Source organism: Podarcis melisellensis (genome assembly GCF_964234715.1).
Source record: "Podarcis melisellensis genome assembly, chromosome: 1".
In the NCBI taxonomy this organism is placed as follows: Eukaryota; Metazoa; Chordata; class Lepidosauria; order Squamata; family Lacertidae; genus Podarcis; species Podarcis melisellensis.
In genome coordinates, this window is record NC_138528.1 from 88956940 (window position 1) to 88983487 (window position 26548).

A 26548-nucleotide genomic window follows, 5' to 3' on the forward strand; every position below is an offset into this window, starting at 1 on the left:
GCAGAACTATTTTGTTGGGTACTTCCTAATGGGTTGATTATAGAGAAGTGCAGGTATAGTTGGGCTAGTGCAACAGGGCTTTCCTGCCCCTTCTGCTCCACTGCACCCTAAAAATCTCTGGAATGACATGAGACCGGCAGCAGAAAGGGAGCTGTAAGAATTCCAATGATGCAAGCCATCTTTTGCATTCAACCCATTTTGCCTTAAATTCTGGCTTTGGTATTTTTGTGTGTCTTAAAAACATTTATAGATTTGTGTAGAAATCTTAACTTGGTGCATTTTATTGAATTCAGATTAGTTTAAAAATATTATTGGGATTTCATAAGCTAATCACTTTCAGAAATGCTAACCTATCCAGAAAAAAATGCCAAATATATGGCTATTTGTTATGCTTAGTGCTTTTTTTTCTAGAAAAAAAATGGTGCTGGTACTCACTGTGAAGTTGTTACACTAAGTGTCACACTTTTAACAGTAAGTACCAGATTTAGCCCCAACCCACAGCATTCCAGGGTTCATCTTTTTTCCTTCTTCTACGCCCATGCTGACCAAGAAATACTGAAATACAAATTATTCCACACCTAGAGACTTACAAGTATAAAGTTGAGACCAACAGGTTGAGACCATACATCAGCCATACCCAAAATGTCTTCTGCCACCCCTGATCATTTGTCATGCTGGCTAGGGCTGATGGGAGTTGCAGTCAAGAACATCTGGATGGCTGAGGAAGGCTACTTTAAGGACATTTATTTCTGTGGGTCTATTCTGACTGGGTTAGGTGGCTACAACCCACATAAAAGTAATGTATTGGCCAGCAAGGCATTAATTCACATCTTAAAACTCTCTCTGTAACTTGTTAATATAAAGAAGTGTCTATGATTTATAGTTAACAAAGCAGTTTATGAAAATGTTAGCTCAGACAGAACAATTATTTTAAAAAAATACATTTTGGGACAAGAGGAAATTGTGCATATGCCTCAAAATGTGTTAAGCAACAGATTTTTGGATCCTCTTTCAAGAATGCAATATCAGTATCAGTTCATTGGAAGTCTGCTGTTCAAATGAAACTGTTCCAACATAAAGCCACCAATTACTTATCCTAGTATGCACTTGATTTTTCTTAGATTAATACTGGCTCACTCACCTAGTTGCTATAAGTCTTTTTGCATCAATAAAACTAGTAGAGGCATTCTATAAAACATTTGAGGATGTGATGGTCCCACATATGACTAAAATATATAAAGATATATATGAGGACCCATTACCATCAATCTGAAAACAATTGAGAATAGTAGCAATCCCCAGACTATACAAGGACCCCTCAAATGTAGAATCTTACTGTCCAATTTCCTTACAGTCATACCTTGGGTTAAAGTCGCTTTGGATTAAATCTTTTCAGGTTGCGTCCCATGGCGACCTGGAAGTAATGGAACGGGTTGCTTCCGGGTTTCGCCGCAGGCGCAGGTGCTCAAAATGACGTCTTGCGCATGCGCAGAAGCGGCGAATCACGATACATGCAGACGCGGGTTGCGGTCTGCTCAGGATGTGAACGGGGCTCCAGAACGGACCATTCACATCCAGAGGTACCACTGTATTTTATTTGGATTATAAAATTCTTACAGCAAACATGGTCAACAGAATAAAAAAGGAAAATATATTCACCTGGATCAGGCTGGTTTTGTTCCAGGATGCAAGATGACAGACCCAATTAGGAAGCTATTAAACATAACTTATTATAGTAAACAGACCACTTCACTAGCATGCCAATCATTAGATATATTTAAAGCAAAGAGAGGGGATAGATTAGAATATAGTGCCTGTAATCCAAACACTTTCATCTGAACTAGAGAAATTTCAAGTTAGACTGAGATTAAGACAGGCATGTCCAAAGTCCGTTTCAGGGTCTAATCCGGTCCGTTGGTCGGTTTAATCCTGCTCCTGTGGCAGTTTATTTTGGCGGGTAAAATCCTTTAAAAACCCCATAACTTCAATCCTAAAAAAGCTCAACAAACTAACTTCAATTTTAAAAAAAGCTCAACAACTTCAATTCAAGTCAACAACTTGGGTTGGCCCTTTGGCCGTCCCTCACAGCCCTTCACTTCATCAAATCTGGCCCTCTTTGAACACCAGTTGATTAAGAGCTTTATTCTGATCACAACAATTGAATCAGTTAACACATGTGTATAAAGGCCTGTGACTTCATCTAAATATCTAATTCACCTGATATATCCAGTTATATCACTGTTGCTGCTTTCAAGTGATAGTGTTTGATCAAGAATCTAGGGCACAATAACAAATTTTTGCATCAGAAAAAGTATCCCAGGAATTAAGGATATGTGTGGAAATCCCATAGCTGGATTCTACCCCAGATGAAAATGAAACAAAGCAAACAACCCCCACCCATTCTATGTGACAGGGAGATGTCTAAGTGCGAATTCCTGCCCTCGGTATGGTAGTTTGTTGCTTGTAGGTGAATTTAATGGAGGGAGCTTTCAAACACGTGCTTCTTTCACCTGATTTTAAAGCAATGATGAGGGAATTGTTTGGCTTGATTGGTAACTGGGTTTGGCAAAATGTTCTCTGGATTTGTCCCTTCTTTCGTGGCACCTTGACTGCTGTAGTGGCAACAATCAAAGTACTTTTGCATCCCAGGAAATAATGTTTTACAGTCCACCTGATGTCCATGTTAAGGATTCAGACATCTTGAAAACCATATTTATTCGGGCTCCTGGTGTTGGCATGAGTGTAGAAATGAAGCAAATGACTCTCCAGTGACACTTTGGAACCATTGCCAAGAAAGCTATTAAAATTTCACTTTTGGCTCCCTTTTTGAAACATAGTCAAGCATTGACTTCTGAGTTGCAACCTAAAACGAAAACTTTGGGACACTACTATTCCAAAATGGAGCTGTTGCTGGAAAGTAGTATTACATGCATATTTCTTCTCCATGAATGTTTAGATCAACTTTCAGGTACTGTACTATGTGTAAATCAGCCTATCATAGCTGGTTTTTGTTTTTGTTTTTTAACCAAATACCAGTATCTGATAGCTTTCAGTTTAACCTTTTTATTAGACTTTCTCCACCTGTACAGACATGCACAGTCCATCAGCATACAGATTGCATACAGTCTAGACACCATGAAACATCAAGTTTATCCATCAGAATAATGATATTATTAAAAATAACCCAAAAGGAACATGTATGTGTATGTGGAAAGACATCCTGCTGTATGTATGAATCTTAATGAATTTTTTTAAAAAATGTTATTTAGGTGGCATTTGTCTCTGTTTAGGTTGAGCAATATATACAGATAACTTTTTTCTTTTCTTTGTACAGAGGAATTGTACAGAGAATTGTGTGTGTACATGTTGGACAGTTTTCTCAATGGAACATTTCAGTCTGAATGTTTGCACAGGTCACAAAGTCACTATACAAATGTGTTTTTTCACAATAAAAGGTTTCTAGGTATTTGCTTAAATTTATTCTTTCTTTTCAACCTATTTACAGTGGTACCTTGGGTTACATACACTTTAGGTTACATACGCTTCAGGTTACACACTCCGCTAACCTAGAAATAGTGCTTCAGGTTAAGAACTTTGCTTCAGGATAAGAACAGAAATTGGGCTCCGGCGGCAGCAGGAGGCCCCATTAGCTAAAGTGGTGCTTCAGGTTAAGAACAGTTTCAGGTTAAGTACTGACCTCTGGAACAAAATAAGTACTTAACCCGAGGTACCACTGTATTTGTTTAGTCATTCCCCACTTCTCCCCCTGACAGGGATTCTGACATTGTATACCTTCACAAGTAACATGTTTAGCAATCCTGAGATACAAATTTGGACTCCTACCACATGAAATAAACTTTTCAAAGTCTTACATTGAAGTCCTAGTTTAAATGATTTTTTTTTTAATTTCTCTTTGTATTAGAAAGCACATCAAGCACAAGCTGTGATGTATGTTTCCAAGATCATATAGAGTTCACAGTTCATACTAAATCTGTCACTTATCCCTGCTGAAACTAAAGTGATCTTACTATCTTTTGTTTGGTTCTTAGTTTTTTTAATAGTTGGTGAGCAATTGCCTATTGGTTTGTGCCCGTCCCCTGCAATAATTCATGGGATTTAGAATATCTAGTGACATGCAGATATTTAATTACTTAAATTAAAACAATTCCATTCATCCTGTGAAATATTTATTAACATAATTGGGAAACCTTGTAATAATAACAACAGGTTAGATTAGGAACAGCTAAATCTCTTTTTTTACTTGATCTCTACACCTTCAATTTTCTCTCACCAATTGAGTTCTTTCAATAATCTATGTTAATGGGAATAAGAAAAATGAACAGTAATTAAAGAAAATTGGGAGAACTGAAGTCTTTATAGTTGAAATTCTAGAATACCAGTATAATTGGATTCTTCTCCACCCATGAAAAAAATTCTCAAGTTTTTGAACATGGCCATAATTTTATGCATGATAACTGGCATAACAAGTGGAACTGAAAGTGCACAAATGTTTTGAAAGCCCGAAAGGAGGATTTGCATATGTCGTGTACCATGCATATTGTTTTCAGATTCCCAGCCTTCCTCCAGGATCTCAGGTGGTGATTTTCCATCTCATAACTCTGTGAAATAGGTAGACTGAGAGGTAATGACTTGCCCAAGGCCACCTACAGAGTTTCATACTGTTCAGGGATTTGAATATGGATTCCCACAAGTTTAACATTAACCACTACATCCCACAGTGTCCCAATGTTACATTGCTCAACAGGAATAATTGAGGAGTAGATTAAAGCAGAAAAATCACTCTTTGACTATTTCATAGAATAAGAATCCTATGTAGAGAGAATCATATGCTTAAGTATTATAAACGTTCTCTCACAGCCTTACCTTGTACTGCATGTTTAATGGTAACTACTAAAACAAGAAACCATTTCCCATATGGTAGTGACTCTTGCATGGAAAACTTCATTTGCAAACCAGTCTAAAGATGTTACCTTTGTGTGCAGAATTGGGTAAAATAGTCTGCTGTATTCATTGTTTTTTATCTTCAAGTATCTGAGAAGTGAAGAAAAGCCTGCTGGATCAGCCAAGTGGCCCATTTAATTCAGCACCCACTTCTTATGGTGGCCAACCAGGTGCCTGTGGAATGCTCTCAACAGCACTCTCCCCTCCTGTGGCCCCTTGCAACCAATATTTAGAAACATATTGCCTCTGACAGTGTAGGTAGAATGTATCCATCATGGCTAGTAACCTCTGATAGGCATATACTCCATGAATTTGTCTAATCCTCTTGACACAGCAGGAGCCAGTGTGGTGTTCCACAGATACTGCTTGACTACAACTCACATCATCCCTGACCATTGTCCATGCTGGCTGGGGCTGATGGCAGTTGGAATCCCAGCTACGTGTGGGAGGTACCCCTCCCCATTTAATACCATTAAAGCAAATGAAATGGAGCTGTACATTGATCTTTAAAATTGTAAACCACCTTGAGTGCCTTCGGCAGAAAGGTGGTATATACCGTATTTTTTGCACCATAAGACTCACTTTTTTCCTCCTAGAAAGTAAGGGGAAATGTCTGTGCGTGTTATGGAGGGAATGCCTACGGGTGGCATGCCTACGGATTTTCCTCCTCTAAAAACTACGTGCGTGTTATGGTCAGGTGCGTGTTATAGAGCGAAAAATACGGTAAATGGAATGAATAAACTGAATGAATGAATGAATGAATGAATCTTCAGTTAACACAGGAAGTTTGAATTTTGTAATGATTGCAATATACGCAGAAATAATGTCACGTGTGTGTGAAGTGGTTCTTAACTGAAGCAAAAACATTTCCCTGCATCAAAATTATATTAACCACTAAATCATAGAAGTATAGGGGGGAAATGTACATTGCAAGGTTTGGGCACGATCCCTATGCATATTCATTTAGTTACATGAATGGAAAATGGGAGACTAATCTGTATTACAGATGTAATGTTCAAAAATTAAAAAATCACAAGATCAGCGAAACCTGACATCTACAGAAATAATAGGCTTTGTTTGTTTGTTCATGGTAAATAGAAATATGGACTGCATAAAGCACAATGGCAGCAGAAGCACTGTTTCAAGAACTCATGACAACAAAACATCTTAGCTTAAAATATGCAAATAAAAACATGGTTTATATCTGAGGCTTCAAATCACTGAATTTGAAGACTTTGGAAGAATAGAACTTGGAACTGGCATTCTAGTCAGTGTCTCGTTATTTAAGCAGACTGCACTAAAAGTGAACATGCCCAACCAAATGTCTTAACTGAGAGCATCATGCAGCAGAACCTAAGATGTAGGTTTATTTTCTTGCTTATCGCCTCCCCCTTTTTGCTTTCTTGTACTCCTATCACTTTCCCCATTACTTTCCAGCTCCTGAGTTATGCTTGTTCTCTAGAAGTGCAGAGATACGGAGAAAACTGCTAGAAAATTAAAATCATGATTATGTTCAAGGGATGTTAATGGAAAGAGCTTAGATCACATTTTTTGTTCAACTGAAATGCTAAATTGCAATCTGAATATTGGCTAATCATATTAAATAACAGGAGATAACTAGTTCTTTTAGTTGTAGCAGGTCCTTGTAGCAAGCAGCTGAAAGGAACAGCAACTTGTTACAGAAATATCTGTGTTTCTGGTTCAGGGAAATCTAAGACAAAATTTATTCAAACCTGAAATGCAGAAATGAGAAAACAGAGGAGTAATTTGTGTTGTTTTAAAAAGAGAATTTAATCCTATCTCTGTACATGTGCATGTCTGTCCTTAACTTTGTTTTCTGTTTGATTTGATTTACAGGTTATAGTTGACAAAATTAATGTTATCCTTAAGCATATACAAAGCTGGCAAATATAAATAGCTATAGAGCCATGTTTACAGAGTAGTTTAATAATAGTCTGACCCTTGGCTGCATGCATGGCAGCTTAGATCAGCATCACACACATTTTAGCCTTGAGTTTTACTCCTCAGGAGAAACCTTGAGCCATGTTGCATTACCTCTGTGCCTTGCCACATGTTAGCAGTCTTCAGAATCTTGAAAATCTGGATTTTATTAAGTATGTAATAACTCTGTGATTAATATTAAATTAATAGATTTTTAAACACAACAGGCCTGCTTGTCTTTTTAAGGTGAATTTTGAAAGTGTTAAGCAAAGATACAGTAAATGATCTTCATTTAGAGTTGCATGAATAGAAATTTCTTCATTGTTATATGTCATCTTCTCATGTAATATGTCTATACTTTTTGAAAGGCAAGCATTCAAATATATTTATTTCTGTTAAATATCATGTTCCATAGCCTCAAGGCAAATGGTGACCTTATTCTGCTTATTATTTTAGTTTTCTTATTACATACATTTGCATATTAAAAGGTAAAGGGACCCCTGACCATTAGGTCCAGTCGTGACCGACTCTGGGGTTGCGGCGCTCATCTCGCTTTATTGGCCAAGCGAACCGGCGTACAGCTTCCGGGTCATGTGGCCAGCTTGACTAAGCCGCTTCTGGCAAACCAGAGCAACACATGGAAACACCGTTTAACTTCCCGCCAGAGCGGTACCTATTTATCTACTTGCAATTAGACATGTTTTCGAACTACTAGGTTGGCAGGAGCTGGGACCGAGCAACGGGAGCTCACCCCGTTGCAGGGATTCGAACCACCAACCTTCTGATTGGCAAGTCCTAGGCTTTGTGATTTACCCCACAACGCCACCCATATCCCTATTTGCATATTATATTTGCTTAAATATATTTTTCTCATGTTACTGTTTTTCTGTCCTTGCCTTTTAAATGGGTCATTTAACATGGGTTCCAGGGAGCTAAGATCCATGCATTAAACACTTTTAAAAGAAGCTAAGAAATTTTCATCTTCCAAGTAGCACTTTTATGGGGTCCGAAATTGCGTGTCCCTCATGTTGCGTGTCCCTCATGTAGTCTGTCCTTCCTTTTCTTTTGGGGGGCATGTTATGCCCTTATGAAGTAGCTTATGATTATGTTCACCTTCTTTTGACAGAGGAGCAAATTAAGCTCTTATAACTCTTAAACTTGGATATAATTTTAGGATTTCACACAGATTGCTTGTGGTTGTACTTTTCAGAATCCTTATGAATATTTAGTTTGATTGCCATAATATATACTGAAGAAATGTGCAACATTTGCCTCCCTCTCTATTTCTGTTTCTTCTGTGTGCTGCTTTCTCTTCCCCATCACCTTTTTTATTGGCTGCAGACTTTCCTTCATCTTGCATGTTGAAGGCATACACATATTTGGGCTTCCATCTAAACAGCAGGAAAAAATAACAATTAGCTTTGAAGTCTGTGTGTCTTTTAGCAATATATATATATAATAACTACTTTGGTCCATCTTTCCTTTTAAAAATAAGTATAATATTTGGCCATTATAAGTACAGTAATAGCAAGAAATATATTCATTTCATAGAGAGATGTAGGGAAGAGAGACCTTGCATAATACATGTGGTGTTCCTTCCTTTGGGAGGAAGGCAGGGATATAAATTTAATAACATCGCCACAAAAACATTTAGGTAAAAGAGACCCCTTTTAGTAACACAGAAAACATATGTAACCATGTTGTCCTATAAGAAATATATTCAAAAGCTGGATTAGGCCAATACCTTTCTTAGGGCCACCAAAAAGTCACAAATAGTGAGGAAGCTTTTGAGTTTTCCAAAACACTCTTATCAGGCTGCATGTTAAGTGGTGAGGTCGGGGAAGAGAAGAAAGTTGCTGCTGTGTGTATAACGCAGAATCACTTATGGCAGTGAAGGGGTGAGTACTGTGGGAGTGCACAGACGATAGATTTCAGTTCAGATCATGATTTTGCACTTCTGAAAACAGGCAGTCTCTGCCCAACATGCTTGTTAGGATGTCTGTTTCATTTTACCTTGATTATTCACTATTGTTTTTTTATGGCCATAGATCTTTTATCTATTCCAGACAGGAATAGATAAAATTTGCAGGCACACCAGCCCCTCTGGAGTGAATAAGGCTTGGCAAATTATAATCAAATATGTTCAGGGACTTTTGTGCTGGGCAAAGTTTAAAGTTTTAACTTTTTAAAAAAGGAAATTTCTAACTTTATTTTGGGGTAGAATTGAATGACATTTGCAGGCAAGACCAGCCTTCTGAGGGCATGAATCCTCTGGACTGATTTCAGAAGGATAATGGCAGTGGTTTCCTGGAGGGGCAGCCATTGTAGTTTTAGGAACGCCACCCCCCAAATCTTATCTTACTTACTGTTCTGTGGACATTGGTCTGAAAATTGCAGACTGGAGGGGTTTTCCTATGTAAGAAACCTGCCAAATTGTAAGCAGATAGGTTCAAGGAATGTTGTTCTAGATTTTATTGGGAAGCTCAAAGGGAATCGCTTTCTGAGTGAAATCATGCCCTCTTATTAGAAGTTTGACCTGTTGGTCACAACAGAGCTCTAGTTTTTATTCTCCCTTCCTCCAGCATTCATCCCTATCATTGTGTTAAGCTTAGAGACATTTATTTTCTTTCAGCAGAAGCTTGTCTGTAGTGTTTTGTTCTTATGTTTGGGTCACCAAAGCACCATGGTCCTTGCTTCAGTTTGTACCACCTTGTATAGCTCCCACTTCACCTCAGACTAGCCAAAACCCCTTAAGGTGATACCCTTTCCCCTTGAAATTCCACATTTTCCTGACTCCAGTGTAAACCACTAGTGAACATACAAAGGGTGAGCACATACAAAGGTGAGACTTCTCCAACTATAATTGCTTCTCTGTTAGCAAGTATATAAGGTAAAAGGTAAAGGTACCCCTGCCCGTACGGGCCAGTCGTGTCCGACTCTAGGGTTGTGCGCTCATCTCACTCTAGAGGCCGGGGGCCAGCGCCGTCCAGAGACACTTCCGGGTCACGTGGCCAGCGTGACAAAGCTGCAGCTGGCGAGCCAGCACCAGCGCAGCACACGGAAACGCCGTTTACCTTCCCGCTATAAAGCGGTACCTATTTATCTACTTGCACTTAAGAGTGCTTTTGAACTGCTAGGTAGGCAGGAGCTGGGACCGAACGACAGGAGCTCACCCTGCCGTGGGGATTCGAACCGCCGACCATACGATCGGCAAGTCCTAGGCACTGAGGTTTTATCCACAGCACCACCCGCGTCCCTGAAGTATACAATATTCTGTAAATAGCTAATAGTAACAGTACAGGGTGCCAGCAGCTTATACTGATTTAGGGATGAATGACATCCTTTTTTCTGTAGCATTATCTAATGTGCTAATGCCACAGAACTTAGCTTTTGGGGGTTTCTGCTGTGATAGGTATCGCAGATGATGTACGCCTCTGTTGTTGCTCACAATATATTCATAATTGAAAATGAATAAAATGATGATACCTCTGCCTCATCATTTTCTGTCTTACTTATTCCAAACGGTGCCATGAGAGCAGTGACTTATATAAGAAGTATTGAAATAGCTGTTAAACTAAGTTTGCTGTGAAATAACCTTGAAATCCCAATGTGAAGTCCTTGGGTACTTTAGGGCGTGTAAACTTGGCAGCCAAAGAAAGTCAAAACAAACTTTCTTAATGAGTAATTCTAGAAGACTAACCTTGTATGCAGAAGCAGAAAGATAGTGCTGCGGTACCAAAGGACTTCAGCATGGCCATCCTTCATCTACATTTTAATTTATTCACAATACTTCTCCTTGTACAGGCAAACCTGTCTCCTTGTATTTTATATTTCTGAAGGATAAATATGCTGTAGCATACACAAGGGGAAAGTGTGAACCTCTTCAGAAGAAATAATGCAGTAAACAGTTTACATAGCAACAAGGTCTGGGTGTATGGACCACATGGATCAAGTGTACATAGACTGAGTTCTACACTACCACTTTGGCAACATTGAATTAAAAGTATGAATAGCAGGAGCTTGATGCTGCCTTTAGCACAATCTTTTTGGCTACCTGTTGTGTGGTTTCTAAAAATTACAAAAAATAAAAATAAAAATATGTACACCAGCCAGTTATGATACACATGGAGACTCCTGCAAGCAAAGTGAGCTGACAATAACTTCCATAGATATCTGACTTCATCATCAATAATGGATCCAAAATATACCAAGAAAATAGGATGAGGGAAAATGTAGAATAAACCAAGTTATAGATAACGAAGCACCAAAACAAACACAGCAGCAAATTAAAAATTAAAAATAATGCTTGCTGGCTCATTCCCAACAGAGACAGATTTCTTGTGCATCATACTCTCTTTTTTTCAGCATCCCTAGAAAGCACACCAGTGACTCATAACCTTCCTAGTGTGTCTCCCTCTCGGCTTCCACTGCCCTGAGATCTGATCTCAGCAGCTAAAATGCAGCAACTAGGATTATGCTTACTTTCAAATCAAATGGGCCTTTTGGCAGCTCCAAATGGGTCTTTTGGCAGCATGTTGCAAGATACATGTGCCCCAGCTTAAGTCTGTTGCACCATCAGTACAGAGAATTTCATTCAAACATTTGTTCATGTGGCTTATTTTTTTAAGCCTAGACTCACTGCACTATATTGGATCGTAGTTGTTACTTGGTTGCATTTATTTTGACAATATACTTCATGGAATCTTGACACAGTATATCCAGATCTACAGCCTGCGTGCTGCATAACCTTGAACCCTGTAAACAAGAACAAGTTATAGTACAGTTGGACACTACACATTCAAATGAGTGTCACACAGGTCGAGGTTCATGGTGGTCATTGCATGTATCTACAGTGGTACCTCGGGTTAAGTACTTAATTTGTTCCGGAGGTCCATTCTTAACTTGAAACTGAAACTGTTCTTAACCTGAAGCACCACTTTAGCTAATGGGGCCTCCTGCTACCACCGCGCCGCTGCTTTGCAATTTCTGTTCTCATCCTGAAGCATAGTTCTTAACCTGAGGTAATATTTCTGGGTAGCGGAGTCTGTAACCTGAAGCATATGTAACCTGAAGCGTATATAACCCGAGTTACCACTGTATACACTTAGGACGCTGGCTTTCATATACATACACACACACACACACACACACACATCATTTGTATACTGTCTCTGGGCAGTCTACAACATAAAAATTACATTAAAATAACATTAAAATAACAAATAAACACAACTATTAAATCAGTCAATTGCAAACTGAGTAGAATGAGCATTTTCTTAAGTACAAAATTAAATATAGGAGGGACTGAAGGCACAAATGTCAGCTGCATACAGCATTATGTAGTAGAATCCCCCATTACTTTCTGTACTGTATACATACTCCAGGCAGGTGGAAATTGCTGTGCAGAGCGTTCTAGCTCCAGCTAGTAAACTTTGCCCCTGCTGGCTTTATGATCACTCGGGTGTTGTGATCTGGAAAAAGAATCAGCTCTTTGCCTTTAAACTGCTCTCTTGCAGGTCCATGAAGGGAAAATAATTCTGTTGAATTTCCAAGGGGCTCTTTCCTGAGCTTTGTGGTTCCCTGCCAACAAGCATCAGTGTAAACTTACAGAGTGTTGACTTTCATTTAAGAACAAGTAGTGGTGCTTCTTCACAGATGTGTGTTTGTGTGAGAGTGTGTGTGTTCTAAAAAAAGCTTAATTTTAAAATGTAAGTATGAGTTAATTTATGTAGTTTTGAACTGAATTTAGCATGTTAGAACTGAACTTTTAGTAACTAGGGAGGAAGCTATTGTATTTCTGAAATTATAATGGAGGCATAGCTTTAAACAAATCCTTTTGGAATTAATATGTCAAGGCTACATAGAAATTTAAAAAAATGTTTTACTCTTTGCTAATCTAAGTGTAAGCATGGGTCTAAAAAACTGCCGTATTTTTTGCTCTCTAAGACTCACTTTTTCCCTCCTAAAAAGTAAGGGGAAATGTGTGTGCATCTTATGGAGCAAATGCAGGCTGCGTAGCTATCCCAGAAGCCAGAACAGCAAGAGGGATTGCTGCTTTCACTGCATAGTGATCCCTCTTGCTGTTCTGGCTTCTGAGATTCAGAATATTTTTTCCCTTGTTTTCCTCCTCCAAAAACTAGGCGCGTCTTGTGGTCTGGTGCATCTTATAGAGCGAAAAATACGGTACTTTTGGTACCTGCAATGTATCTCTTTATCTTCTTTGAACAACAGATCCACATGCCACATCACAAATTTTCTTGGTTTTCAGAAATGGTTCCCTTATGACGGGGGGAGGGGCTGCTCTTTGAGCAACAAAAGTTTGAAGACTCCTTGTGCTTATTGAACTAGTGCTGTGGTACTCTTGTCCTTATTCTCAGTTTATAACTAGCAGGGAATAAAACCCATTTTTGGTTCTACAGATGTTCTTTTAGCTTCATCTCTATTTAACTTCCTGGGGCAATTCTGGTTCTTCTCTAGTAAGAGTTCTTTCAGCAAAGCAAAAAATGTACTTAGCCAGTGCAGAACCTTTGATCTACTCTATTGACTTTTATATTTTGTTTAACTCTGAAGATTAATCTGTAGTTTGGCATGACAAGCTTTGCTTACATTTATATTTATACTGTTTGCGTTATAACTTTATAACCTGCATTTCTGAAAGCTTTTTTAAACTCGGTGATGTTTACTGTTGCAACACTGTAAAACTCTACATTTGGGTACTTGGATTGTGTTTGATGTTACATGCACTAAAAGGAGTTAGCTTTCCATGTTCATTATGTTAAGTTTGTTTTCTGTCTTCTACACTATTCATAAACCTTTATAAAGCAGTTGTTTGAAGAAATGAGCCCAGTAAGTTTGCAAAATACATATTGGACATAGTACTTGAAAACCTGGTCTCTGGAAAGGTGGCTACTTAAAATTCCACCTTTCAGAATTAGATGTCAAAGCTATAACTTAAATAAAGGAGAGAGGTGGTACTTAGGATTGCTTTAAACATTAATTTACAGCTGTGAACTAATGTGGGGAAATCATGAAGTGTGGTGTGGCTTTCATTCTGTTTAGGACACAACTTCATTCTCATTTCCATTATGTTGCATAATATATAATAAATTTAAAAGGATAATTTACATTTTAGGAGCACATACAGATTAGAGTGAGATGATTGCCATCCAAACCTCTTGTCGTATGGCTGTGTATGGTTGTCGTAACACATTTCATAAAATCTCCATGGCATTGCTAGCAGCTTTTTCAAAGGTGCACTGCTGCCATGATTTTTTCATAGTAGATGGGTGGTGTGAGATTTGCTTAAAACAACAGTATGGATCCATCACCATATGGAAGCAGTACTTGGATTTTACACTACATACATGAAGTTGGCCCCTCAAAGACAACTAAGGATTTTACAGAGATTGCCCCATGATCTGTGCTTTATTTGCTCTTGCCTGCATTTTCCTCCAGAACGTTTGGATATATTTTACAACGCAGACTTTCTAGACTTAAAAAAATAAATTTTAGAATATATAATTATGGGTGGCTGTGAGATAATATAGTAATGTTCTTTCCTAAATAAGAAAGGGTCAAGTTAAAGTTGGCGCTCAAGGATGGCAGAAATTTGCTAGTGTCAACTTGAAAGGAAAAATACATGTATTCTGTAAAACTAAGTAGAATATATTTGATACAATAAGTGGGATTAGCTTTTATTATTAAACCCAACTTCTGAATTATCAAGGTTAAAGTGTTAATGATCTTTGTTCCCCCCTTAAGACGTTGTGTGGACAGTAATGACCGCACGTTTCCGATTGCCTGCTGGCAGAACCTACAATGTACGAGCATCTGAGCTGGCACGAGACAGACAGCATACAGAGGTGGTCTGCAATATTCTTCTTCTGGACAATACTGTACAAGCATTTAGAGTTAACGTAAGTATAATATTTTAGGAAACATGTTGTATCTCATTTAGAATTGCCTCATAGTAGAGTCCTAAGCTTTAGAAAACATGCTCTTGATTTTGCATATTTAGTTAATCAATAGTATACATTAGCCATCCACTTACTTACATTAACATGATCATTAATTCAGAGTCCTTTCCTAAGGGCCTCCTGTTTTTGTTTTGTTTTTTTTGAAGAGGCTTCTCAGCAGGGAATGGCCTGAGGAGGATATAGGAAATTCACCTTGCATGAGTGCTGGCACTAGGTACATACATGTATATAGTGTTTTAAAGACTTTGCAGAACACAGTAATTTAGTAGGAACCTTTGCAACAAATAATATAGCTAAAAATGTTTTTCTTCTTGTTATACCCTGAAAATGAACCCTTACTTAAATAAATATGATGAGACCCAAATAAAGGTCGATATTAAGCTAGAATAAGAATAAATTTGAATGTTATATATTTTATATTACTGCATTCATACAATTTAGAAATTATTATTTATTATTAAAAAGAGTTTAAAGCAACTTACAGTTACAGAAATAAGGTGGGTCTTAATTCATCTCAAGTGTTAAAAGCCAGAGGTGTGTTAAAATGCACTCCTTCGGACATTGTCCCAAAGCATCTTTTACAAAAGACATTTGCAGTACAGTTCTATGCAGATTTTCTCAGAAGTCCCACAGTGTTCAACAGGACTTACTCTCAGGGAAGTGCACATATGATTGCTGCCGTAATGGTTTATTCTGATTATTGTAACCTTATTTCATGTATTCAAAACAAAAGCATATAAATACAAATAACTCCATATTTAACAATTTTATTAATGCTCCTTGTGTTAAAAGTCAAATGGAGGCACTATTCTCCCTGCCCACTGAGTGCTGGATACACATATATTTTAAGGTTACTTTGCAAATAAGTTTGAGCTTTATGAATATTTCAGCAGTAGCCAATAATTTAACCGGTCTGTCAGTAATAAACCTACAGAGATGACCTTGATCTTTGCTGAATGGAGGCAGCTTATGACTGATTTAGACCAATGATGGGTTTTACAGTTAAAACTTTGGAGCTTTATCAAAACACGTATCCAAATAATGCATCTTTTTGTTATGAGCAAGCTATAGAAATGCATTAACACAGAGATTTGTGGAAAAACAAAATGCCAAAAGGCTACTTAGGGCACTGTTCAGACCCCTAAAATTTACAAAGGGAAAATGTATTGCGAAATAGCTTTTCCGTGTCAAATCTTTCTCAACTTTTTTGGTCCTCGGCATTTATTGTGCACAGAAAGGAAGTTCTGCATAAGTAACTTGGCCAACAGGCCAAAGCATGCAAGGTAGCGTGAAAGGAAGCACATAGTCTGGAATGCGTGAAAGAAACAAAGGAGTGGTTAGGAAGCAAGCCTATGTGGTTTCGGAGGTAGAAACATGACTAAAGTATTTTAGGCAGGGGCAGACTTGCTTAGCATTTTTATGGCCACAAGGCTGCATTGTGATATGGTGGCAGTAGACAAGTCATCTGAATTTGAGACATATAGGAACATGTCATCTTTTGAGCAAGCCAAACTTGGCTGTCACATTCAGTTATACTTTGCAAATGAAGACATGTTTAAAATAAATATTTTGAAATATGCGTGCTCTTTTGTTTTTATCAGACAGTTTGTATTCTTGGGCCGTGAGTAGCTGACAAGAGAAATTGTATGTCAATCTGGTCCTTTAGCTTTAAGTAAATTAAGAGGTTCTTTTCAGATGCTGTGACTGATAAAATTTCAGGGAACTGTTTTCAGAATTGGCATCACTTTGAAAGTCTCAGCTCCTTGCTTCACTGGCTTTATAGCCACAAAAGACAAGGTAAAACCTGTGCTATGGAAGCATAATGTGTTTCAGAATTCAAAGATCTGAAAGATTCACACTAGGATTAAAAATGCAAAACTGGCATATATATAGTCATGTACCTGGTTTGGTTTCTGTAAATGTGAGTTTTCAGAATGAATATCCAGGCCACTCTTCCTAAATTGTAGTCCAAAAATATAAACCAAGAGACAATGCAGTTGAAAAGTGGAACTGGTCTTTTGTTTACATCATAAAACCTTCCAAAGGACCAGAGTAGAAGTCTGGTAAGGTTTGTTTCAGCTTAAACAACAGGAAATTGCTGTATGGGTTATTTGGAAGGAAGGGCAGGATATAAACTGAATTTAATTATTAATGATGATAGTAATAATAATTCATATCCCACCTTTCCCACAATGATCTCACAGTGGTATTACACCCCACCCCCAGCATCTTGTTCTTGCAACAGTCTTGTTAGGCAGAGAGAATGACTGACACGAGGTTATCCAGTGAGCATCATGGATGGCAGGAATTTGAACTCTGATCTTTCAGGTCCTAGTCTAACTTTCTCAGCTACTTGAGCATACTGGCTTGAAAGTGGGAAGAAGTCAAAGTTGAAATGCAGATTTTCAGGTTAAAGACAATAAAACTTTCTGGTTTAAAAGTCTTAAGGTTTTCTCAGAGACCCAGTTTCCCTCTCAATTTTTCCAGGATGGGTAGCGATTAGAGACAAAGTAACCTGCTTTGGTGGTGGTTGAATCATTTTGAAAACATTTTCATTTGCTATTTTCTTCCTACAGAAACATGATCAGGGACAAGTTCTGCTGAATATAGTTTTCAAGCATCTTGATCTTACTGAAAGAGACTATTTTGGTTTACAATTGGCTGATGATTCTACTGATAACCCGGTAAGTTGTGTCTGTTTTCTAAACAAATTCCTCTCCAAGTTTGAGACTGCAAGTTCTACACTTCTAGACACTTGCACTAAGTTTAGTTTGCTGAGGGAGAGGCTGATGTTGCAGAGTCATTTGTAGGAGAGCTCTGTTGCAGAACTAAGCATTTACTTACTTAAAAATGATTCAGTAAATTTTTGGAGAGCCTGAAAAACCTGATAAAGTCTGTTGGACCTTACAAGGGATAACTAGGTGTGGCATCCCACTTAAGCAGCAGAGTTTTGATTCTGCAAATGGAACTTACCTTTCCTTCTCCCTTACAGCCCCCCATGACCCCCCCATTTATGGGGTTGAAAAATCCTCTGTTGTGGATTGGAAAAGTCATGGGGGCTGCATGGTACAGAAGAGGAAGCCCTATCACATTCATTGTCATGACATTGGATTTCACCCAAAATGTTGACACCTCTGCTACAGAAAAAAGATCTATTCATCTATTCATTTTACTTACTACTTATTCACTTATAAGTATAGTCTTTCCTTCCCACCCCTAACTTTTGATTAATACATGACAAGTTGCAGATTTGCTTACATGCTCTAGAAAGGATATACTGGAGAGAAAATGATGAGTACAGTGGTGCCCCGCAAGACGAACGCCTCGCAAGACGAAAAACCTGCTAGACGAAAGGGTTTTCCGTTTTGGAGGCGCTTCGCAAAATGAATTTCCCTATGGGCTTGCTTTGCAAGAAGAAAGCCCATAGGGAAATCTCCGGGGACCTCTTTTAAATGCTAGCGGTGGGGAGCAAAGCCTTCCCCCCCCCTCCGGCCTTCAGAAGAGGTCCAGGAAGGCCGGCGGGGGCCGAAAGGCTTTGCTTCCCACCGCCAGCATTTTAAAAGCAGTTCGGGATAGAAGGGAAGCGCTTCTCGCTATCCCGGAGGGCTTTTGAAGACAAGCGGGGGGAGCAAAGACTTTTGCCCCCCGCCCGCCTTCAGAAGAGGTCCTGGACCTCTTCTGAAGGCGGGCGGGGGGCAAAAGTCTTTGTCCCCCCTGCCTGCCTTCCCGGGGGCTTTTAAATCGCCCCGGGGCTGTCCCGGGGCGATTTAAAAGCCCTCGGACGGCTTTTCAAGGCAGGCGGGGGGGAGCAAAGACTTTTGCCCCCCGCCCGCCTTCAGAAGAGGTCCAGGACCTCTTCTGAAGGCGGGCGGGCGGCAAAAGTCTTTGTCCCCCCTGCCTGCCTTCCCGGGGGCTTTTAAATCGCCCCGGGACAGCGGAGAATTCCTCCGCTGTCCCGGGGCGATTTTAAAATGCTGGCGGGCGGCAGCGCTGCCGCCTGCCAGCAGTTTTAAGATCGCCCCGGACAGCGGAGAAGTCCTCCGCTGTCCCGGGGTTTTTAAAATGCTGGGGGACGGCAGCGAAGGTTTCGCTGCCGCCCGCCAGCATTTTAAAATCACCCTGGGACAGCGAAGAAGTCTCCGCTGTCCCGGGAAGGCAGGCGGGGGGGGGGAGCAAAGACTTTCGCCCCCCGCCAGCCTTCAGAAGAGGTTGGGGGACAGACTGTCCCCGGACCTGGTCTGAAGGCGGTTTCCATAGGAACGCATTAATTGATTTTTAATGCATTCCTATGGGAAACCGTGCTTCGCAAGACGAAAAACTCGCAAGACGAAAAGACTTGCGGAACGAATTAATTTCGTCTTGCGAGGCACCACTGTACAATCATTCAGTATCCCTAACTTGGTTTTATTTCTGTCACTTTTATTTGTGACTAGTTCCTAACAAGCAAAGCAATCATATTTACCAGCAAAAGTTTGGATCTTAGGGTATAAATACAAGTCATTACCTGGTTCTGTACCAGATATTCTGCAGATATCACAATCCATTGTAATGCTAATACTAATTGTAGTTTAGTAGCTAGGGAATGTTATTAACTTATCATCTGAAGGCGGGCATTAAATTAAGTTTTAGTCTCCTGGTTCTCTAGAATGGTTTTATTTGTTCTTTGACAATACTTCAGATAGTTAATATTTTGCTATAATATAGTGGTTGTAATGGGAACTTTGAATGTCTGGTTTTGTTTCAGCTATTTATAATCATTAAAAATGCTTATGCAAGATCTTATTTAATCACTTGCAAAGTGATTAGTGATATAAGATGATATATGTTCATAGTATCATACAGAATTTCCAGGGTTCAATGACCACATCAGAGTGACCTTTTAAATAAACCCCAAGGCTATCAACCTGCAGAATAGTCACAACTTGCAGACTTGCAGCATTAAGATAAATTCAACAGTGTAAATATGTTTTGATAGATGTAATAATGGAAAACTGATTGGTATAGTTTTTGTAAAATATGCAGGGATATAAAATAAGTAAAATGAACCAGGGAAAGAGAAGAAAGGAAGTCACTGATAATTTAAATATGCAAAATGTTTATCTGAAATTGAAAAACAGAAAATTTAATAAAAATTATAAATTAAAAATCAAGGCTGATTAAAACTGGTAGATCTCTAAGCAGATTTACCCTTCTTCAGTTGTCTTAGTAAGGTTAATTGTTTACTGTTGCAAGAAAACTTGATGATAGTATTTTGTAAATGAATGCTAAATATGCAAGTGTGCTGTATTTTCCTGGTTTTGAATATATTTTTTCTCTTTAACTGATCTAAAGTTTGGAGAATCATGCTAAAGTTAAGGCAATGTGTGTCATGGAATTTCTAGAGTTAAAACAAAGCATTTTAGATAGGAGAAAAAAATAGATGTTAAAATAAGCTTATATGAAGCCCTTTTTTCTTACAAGGAAAATGGTGAAAGAAGTAGGCTTCATTTATTCACTGCATTGAAGAAAATAAAAATTGTATACCAAGACAACTTAAGTAAAATGTTGCATTGAAGTGAAATTCAGATCCGTGCATCAGCATCTGACAAATAGCAGTTCATAGAAACAGGTCATTCATTGTCCCCTGATATTGGTAGCATTCAAGTGGCAGCTATATAGTGTTCCAGGCAGGTTAATGCCAACTGAATTCAGAAAGGGTTTAGTTGGAAATTGGTAGTGTTGAGGGGAATAGAAAAACAGGACTGATCCCAGATTTGAGGGGCCCTAGACAAAGTGTATTCTGGTGTGCCCGTTCTACAGTTGATGGTCCTTGCTTGGCTTACTTGGCTGTGACGGCTTTAAGGAGTACCAGACATCCTGGGACCCTGGCAGCTGCCCAAGAACACCAGATGCTAATGCCTGCATTGTGGGAAAGTCATATTCCTGATTTCTGTTACATCCAGGCTGCTGGACATCCTTCAGAAGGCATAAGCTGAACAACTCAACACTTATTTTTGGATGCAGCATGCGTATTTTCGATCCTATATATTCCATCCAGATTGTTAGGCAAGCTTTTTTTCAAAGAGAGTAAGTGAGCTAAGAATATCGGCAATCTCTGTGTGTTAAGTGGAATTTTTTTTCCGTGGCGAAGACTACATCTCTGCTTCTTGCCCTTAGTTTGATTCTTGCCAGCAAGCTGGCATTGCATTTGGTAGGAACCAGCTTTCTTTGATCTTGTTTTAGTCTTGGTTATTATTATGTCACATAAGGCAGGGTTTTCAACAGGAACAGTTTTCTTTATTATTGTTGGCACGTCCACGTTTCTATTCCTGTTCATTTCAACAACATAAAGCTTTTCTACTGTTGTAATATTTTTACTGTGTTGTAGCATTTACTTCAAATTCTCACAGATTGTAAGAACACTCACAGTACATCATACATTCTTTCCTGTTGCACCATCAGGTGACATGTTAGAACAACGTGGTCCTTTTGTTTACTGGTTCTTATAAGAATAGAGTCATACTGATTGTGCACTAGCTTAGATGACAGATCTTTTGTGATGATAAAGCATCTTTTCCAGCTTGCAGAGCCTAGAAATCAGTGGCCTAGAAAGCAATTCTTGAATGTTGCACATATGGTTGGTAACACACCCCTTGGCTCAGTGTTCATGCTGGCTGTTTCAGAGAGACAGAATTGGGCAAGCTTAGTTTCCTAAAGAAAATATGGCTATTTTAAACAGGATGCATGTGGCCTTTTGTTCTTTCTAATATCAGCCTGCACATCTTTAATCGGTGAAGTCTGGCAACTGATTTTTATTTTCATGCTTGTGACACCATTTATCTTAGCTCATTTTCCAAACCCCTGCTAGCTCTCCACTCAGGATTTAGTGAGTGTTTGTGAAGTCTACATCTTTGAGAAAAAGTATAGACACCTTCTTTAATTGTATATGCCAATATATGTTAATACTTGGAGACATAATATATTGAAAGCTTCCCTGGAAACTGCCCGGTTTTGCTCTGTTAACATGTGAATGCTTCTAACCAAAGCCCCTTCCAAATAAAACTACTTAACTTTATTAATCCAAAAACAGGTGTGGGGTGGGGGAGAGGTAGTTTCATTTCAGAATTGAAAAACAGTTCTTGGACTGATAATTGGATAAATGAGATATCTCATTCAAGGTGTTAAACTTAGCTACAGCATCTGGAATTAACTTACCTTATAGGCTTCTCATTATGCTCCCTCTAGTGTTGAGTTCAATTGCTAATTTTTATAGTAATGTGACAGATTGGCACTTAAAATGATTTATTTAAGAATTAGAGTACAATCGTCACTGCTATAGGGTGTACTAAAAATGTGTAGTACTCTAAATAGAAGTCTATAAATGTATTTAAGGACTTGGAACAGGGTCCAAAGAGCCCACCTTGGACTAGTCATCAAGGAAAAGTGGGTTTTGTATCTAGAAATTGTGAATATGTACATTTGTTTTGTTAAGAGACGTGTTGCAATAATGCTTTGTGTTACTTTAGAAAAACACATAATGAAGTAATCTTTTCATTCCCCCAGAGGTGGCTGGATCCAAACAAGCCAATCAGGAAGCAGTTAAAGAGTGAGCAAAAATATTTTTTTATCTATTTTGAATGCAAATGTTCATTAAATAATGATAAATAAATACTAAATTAAAGTTGTAAAAATCTAATATGATATTTTGGTTAATTTTAGGAGGATCTCCTCACAGCTTGAACTTCAGAGTCAAATTTTTTGTAAGCGATCCTAATAAGCTTCAAGAAGAATACACACGGTATCAGTCTCTCTCTTATTTTAATAAGATACTTTGATGTTCATTGCATAGGAGTGTCTGCAATTGATACAAAAATGTGTATACATTTTGATTTCATCTGAGGAACTTAGGGATTTTTTATTACCAGCCTATCCAAAACTGAAAATTATTCTTGATTAGCATGTATTCTGTGTAGCATATATTCTGAACATACTTGAAAACAATTCAGTTGTGTAGTTCATGCCTATATCTGGATTTAGAGCTTATACATGCTCTTGAACCCAAGTCATGCACAATTTGACAAAAAGGCACAGTGTTTTAAGTTCCATTGTGTTGAATATAGTCTGATCCTTACCCACTCATCCCTCCCAACTCTTTAATATCTATATATTAGGGAAAGCTGTTGTTTAAGGGACTAACCAGATGTATGCATGTTTGTTAAACATGGGTTTAACTAGTTACAGATAGGTAGCCGTGTTGGTCTGCCATAGTCAAAACAAAACAAATTTCCTTCCAGTAGCACCTTAAAGAGCAACTAAGTTATTTCTTGGTATGAGCTTTCGTGTGCATGCACACTTCTTCAGATACCTGAAGAAGTATCTGAAGAAGTGTGCATGCACACGAAAGCTCATACCAAGAAATAACTTAGTTGGTCTTTAAGGTGCTACTGGAAGGAAATTTGATGGGTTTAACTATTCATTTATAAAGCAGGGAGGAGAGTGCAAGGAAGTAGTGAAATCTTCTACTTCCCCACTTTATCTTATGGTGCTTTCTTGCTATACAGGTTTTATTCTTTGCCTCCCACGCTCCTAGCATGAAAAGTTAACCCCCACTATTCCTACACTTTATTAAAAATGGGCTTACATCTGATTTTGTACTCAAATTGCAAGTTAATTATTTTAGGGTAGATAAATATGTGTCCAAAGGCATACTTCAATACTATACTCAGGTGCCTTGCTAATGAAAACCATATTTTTACATTTGAATCAATCTGTTTTTAACATACACCAAGTAATGTAGACAAAAGGTTATTTTTGTTGAATTGTTTGTTCACTGAAGAGTTCAGAGGGCTGTTGCAGCAGTTTTGCGAACGTTGCTTTAAGATCAATTGGTTTTCCAATGCAGAAGTGGTTTGCAATCTACGTTGTAAGTGAAGTTCAGGCAACAACTAATTAAGCTCCTTTTGTATTTGAACACACACAGAGCTGCATTCACTTCGTCTGACCCTATCCTCCCCTTGCCCCACAAAAATATCTCCCAGGCAGCAGCGTCTTTCAGCCTATGACTACAACCAAACAGTCTACATACAGAGCAGCTCTAAATTAAGTCCCTGCAAAAGTGTAATGCTACACTTTAAAAAGCACCCCTAATATTTTAAAGTTATAAATAACAGCACTGCAAATAGAGAAGCGGTATTGAAGAATACAGTTTGGGTTTTAGCAGTACAGAAATCACTCTGCAAATCATTGTTGATATAGTTGATGAAATTGGTATATAATTTCCAGAGTTCAACTTCCATCATCATGGAACAAGAAGTTGGGGATTTGGGTATAATTTTTTTTAAATTGTCAATTTATTTTCATTTACATCCTGGGGAGTTTGAGTAATGCAGAATAGTTGGGAGGACTGATTTATGTGATCCTTGAGTGCTATTGTAATGTAGCTAGAAATCACACCCACCTGTCAAAATCCCTCCTGGGCTCTGCAAGTCTTCCCATGCTTCCCCTTCAAACCCAATGTCAGAGGTTTAAAAGAGGAGCATGGGGAGATTTGCAAAGTGCCCTTTGAAGCAGCATCCATTCCATTCTTTAAAGGATGGAGTTGAAGTTGCTTCAAAGGGCACTTTTGTCAAGTGCTTTAAGATGCTTTAACTCTGGTGGATTGCTACTTGGAAAGATGGCGGGGGGGGGGGGGAAGCTCTCTTCACTTTCCTCATTGCCATACAACTGGTACTATTATGCACTCTAGTATATGTTTGCTTGTCCTCACAGCAACCTGTGCTCTAGTAATTGTCAAACTTGTTTGTCACCCAAAACCCCTCAGAATGCCCAAGAGCAAACCAGGCCCCACAGCAACAGAGAATGCACTTAGATATGATCTTATTGATAGCCTGCTGCATCTCACAATTCTATGGCAAGATCAGGCCTTTGACAGGATTGTCATCTCTGAAAATCACTCAGAACTGTTGCTGGAAACTTTGATCTGGCCAGCCTAATGCTGCATTGCCATTCACCTCTGCCAGAAAACTGCTGGAAAAAACTACTTTGCAAATTTCCTGCTCCCCTCTTTTCTGCTTTTCAGCACATGTGTGCGTGCACACGCAGACATACAGAGATAGAATAAAGAGGGGGTGGATTGTTCCATCTGCCAAACCCTGAAAGGAATCAATAGGGGTGCCAGGGTAGGGCTTCCTAACTTAATACTCCTGGACTGAGCTTTGGCTCTGAGAATCTGCTCTTTAACTACCAGTTGAGCTATTTGTCATGCATGCCCACCAAGCCACCCTCATCCATATGTCAGATGGAAGAAGAAAAGAAGAGAGCAGCCTGGCTAAGACAGAGGAGAAAGTGTTGTGCATGCAATACGAAGCAGTGGGAGAAAGATAAGGAGCAAGGGGCTGATGAGTTCCACCACTAGAGGCAGAGGCCAAAAGAGACCCAGGGAGAGTTACTAGCAGCACTAGAGAGCCTTGGCTGGTTTGGATCAAGTTCCAAAGACTTCTGTGCTTCATAGCAAAACCTGAATGACTTGATCATTTGTTATTGGTTTGTTTAATATTTTTTAGACTGCTTACACCTGAGTGGTTTAAAAGTAAAAACCATAAAAATCAATAGAATACAAATGAAAATGAAAGTAATAGTGTCAATAGAAATCCAGAAACATAACACTGAAAATTGCAATGTAAAAAATAAGTAAATGTCCAGACAAGCAAATATATTTAATAGGCATAAACAATGTGTCACAGTTGACTCCCCTTGGCTTCCACGGAGGAGGGTGTTCTCGCACTTTAGTCCTCCAGATGTTGCTGAACTACAACTCCCATCAGCCTTAACCAGCGTGACCAAAGGTCAAGACTGATGGGAGTTGCAGTCCCACATCATCTGGAAGGCCAAAGGTTCCCCATCTACTGCAGAAAAGACCATGTTGATACTAGCCATGGTGCAATGTGCAGGGCTTCCTTTGGTGGTGGTTAATCTATACAGGGAAGACAGTCTGCCGCATACCTTGCAGTTGTTCAGGGCTTTATATATTAACAGAACCTAGAATGTGCCTTGGTAGCTAATGGGCAGCCAGTCCAGTTCTTTCAGCACAGGTATAATAGATCTATAGCTAGATACCCCACTCATCATGCTAGCTTCTGTGCTGTGTACTAGCTACAACTTCCTAACATCGCCTCACCTAAAGCACATTGCAGTGCATGGACCTCAGTGGGCAGGGTGTAGTTGCTGAACCAATTGAAGTTGTTGGTGGGTGCTTCATTCCACCAAGGTCAAGTGGAGTTGTAATACCCCAAGAATACCCTCAGATTATGTACCTGCTCCTCTCGAGAGTGTCCATGTCTGTTCAGAACAGGTGAACAGAATTCCTGTGGCCTGGGAACCACTTACTCATAGGATCTCTGCCTTACCAGGCTCAGTCCACTTGCATCATCCTTTGCACGTTTGAATGGCAAAGAAAAGTAGGGCACATTGAAAAGCAAGGCTTGCTTCAGGCTGTTCATCCTTCTTTATTGAGGAAGCCTTTTCACCCCACTTGTGGCTGAGGGGCATCTCTGGATGTAAAGATGGCTGGAGCTTGTTTCACTTCATAGCACACCTGGCTATCCTATACTTTAAAAAAAATGTTTTTAAAAGGTCACTTGGGGATCTCCTGGACTGTGAGCCTTGGACTTCTGACCTGAAATCCAGCCTTA

General features: G+C 39.0%; 1 protein-coding gene across 3 annotated transcripts in view; it reads left to right on the forward strand.

Moving 5' to 3' along the window:
- PTPN4 (protein tyrosine phosphatase non-receptor type 4) overlaps positions 1–26548 on the forward strand; it is an 86877-nt gene that overhangs the window by 11770 nt on the left and 48559 nt on the right. For all 3 annotated transcript variants that reach the window (XM_081885597.1, XM_081885598.1, XM_081885596.1), the window contains exons 2-5: positions 14665–14819; positions 17456–17563; positions 22422–22464; positions 22578–22656. In XM_081885597.1, coding sequence (XP_081741723.1) covers positions 14682–14819; positions 17456–17563; positions 22422–22464; positions 22578–22656 — 368 coding nt within the window. In that variant the 5' untranslated portion in view covers positions 14665–14681. The remainder of the gene's footprint in view (positions 1–14664; positions 14820–17455; positions 17564–22421; positions 22465–22577; positions 22657–26548) is intronic.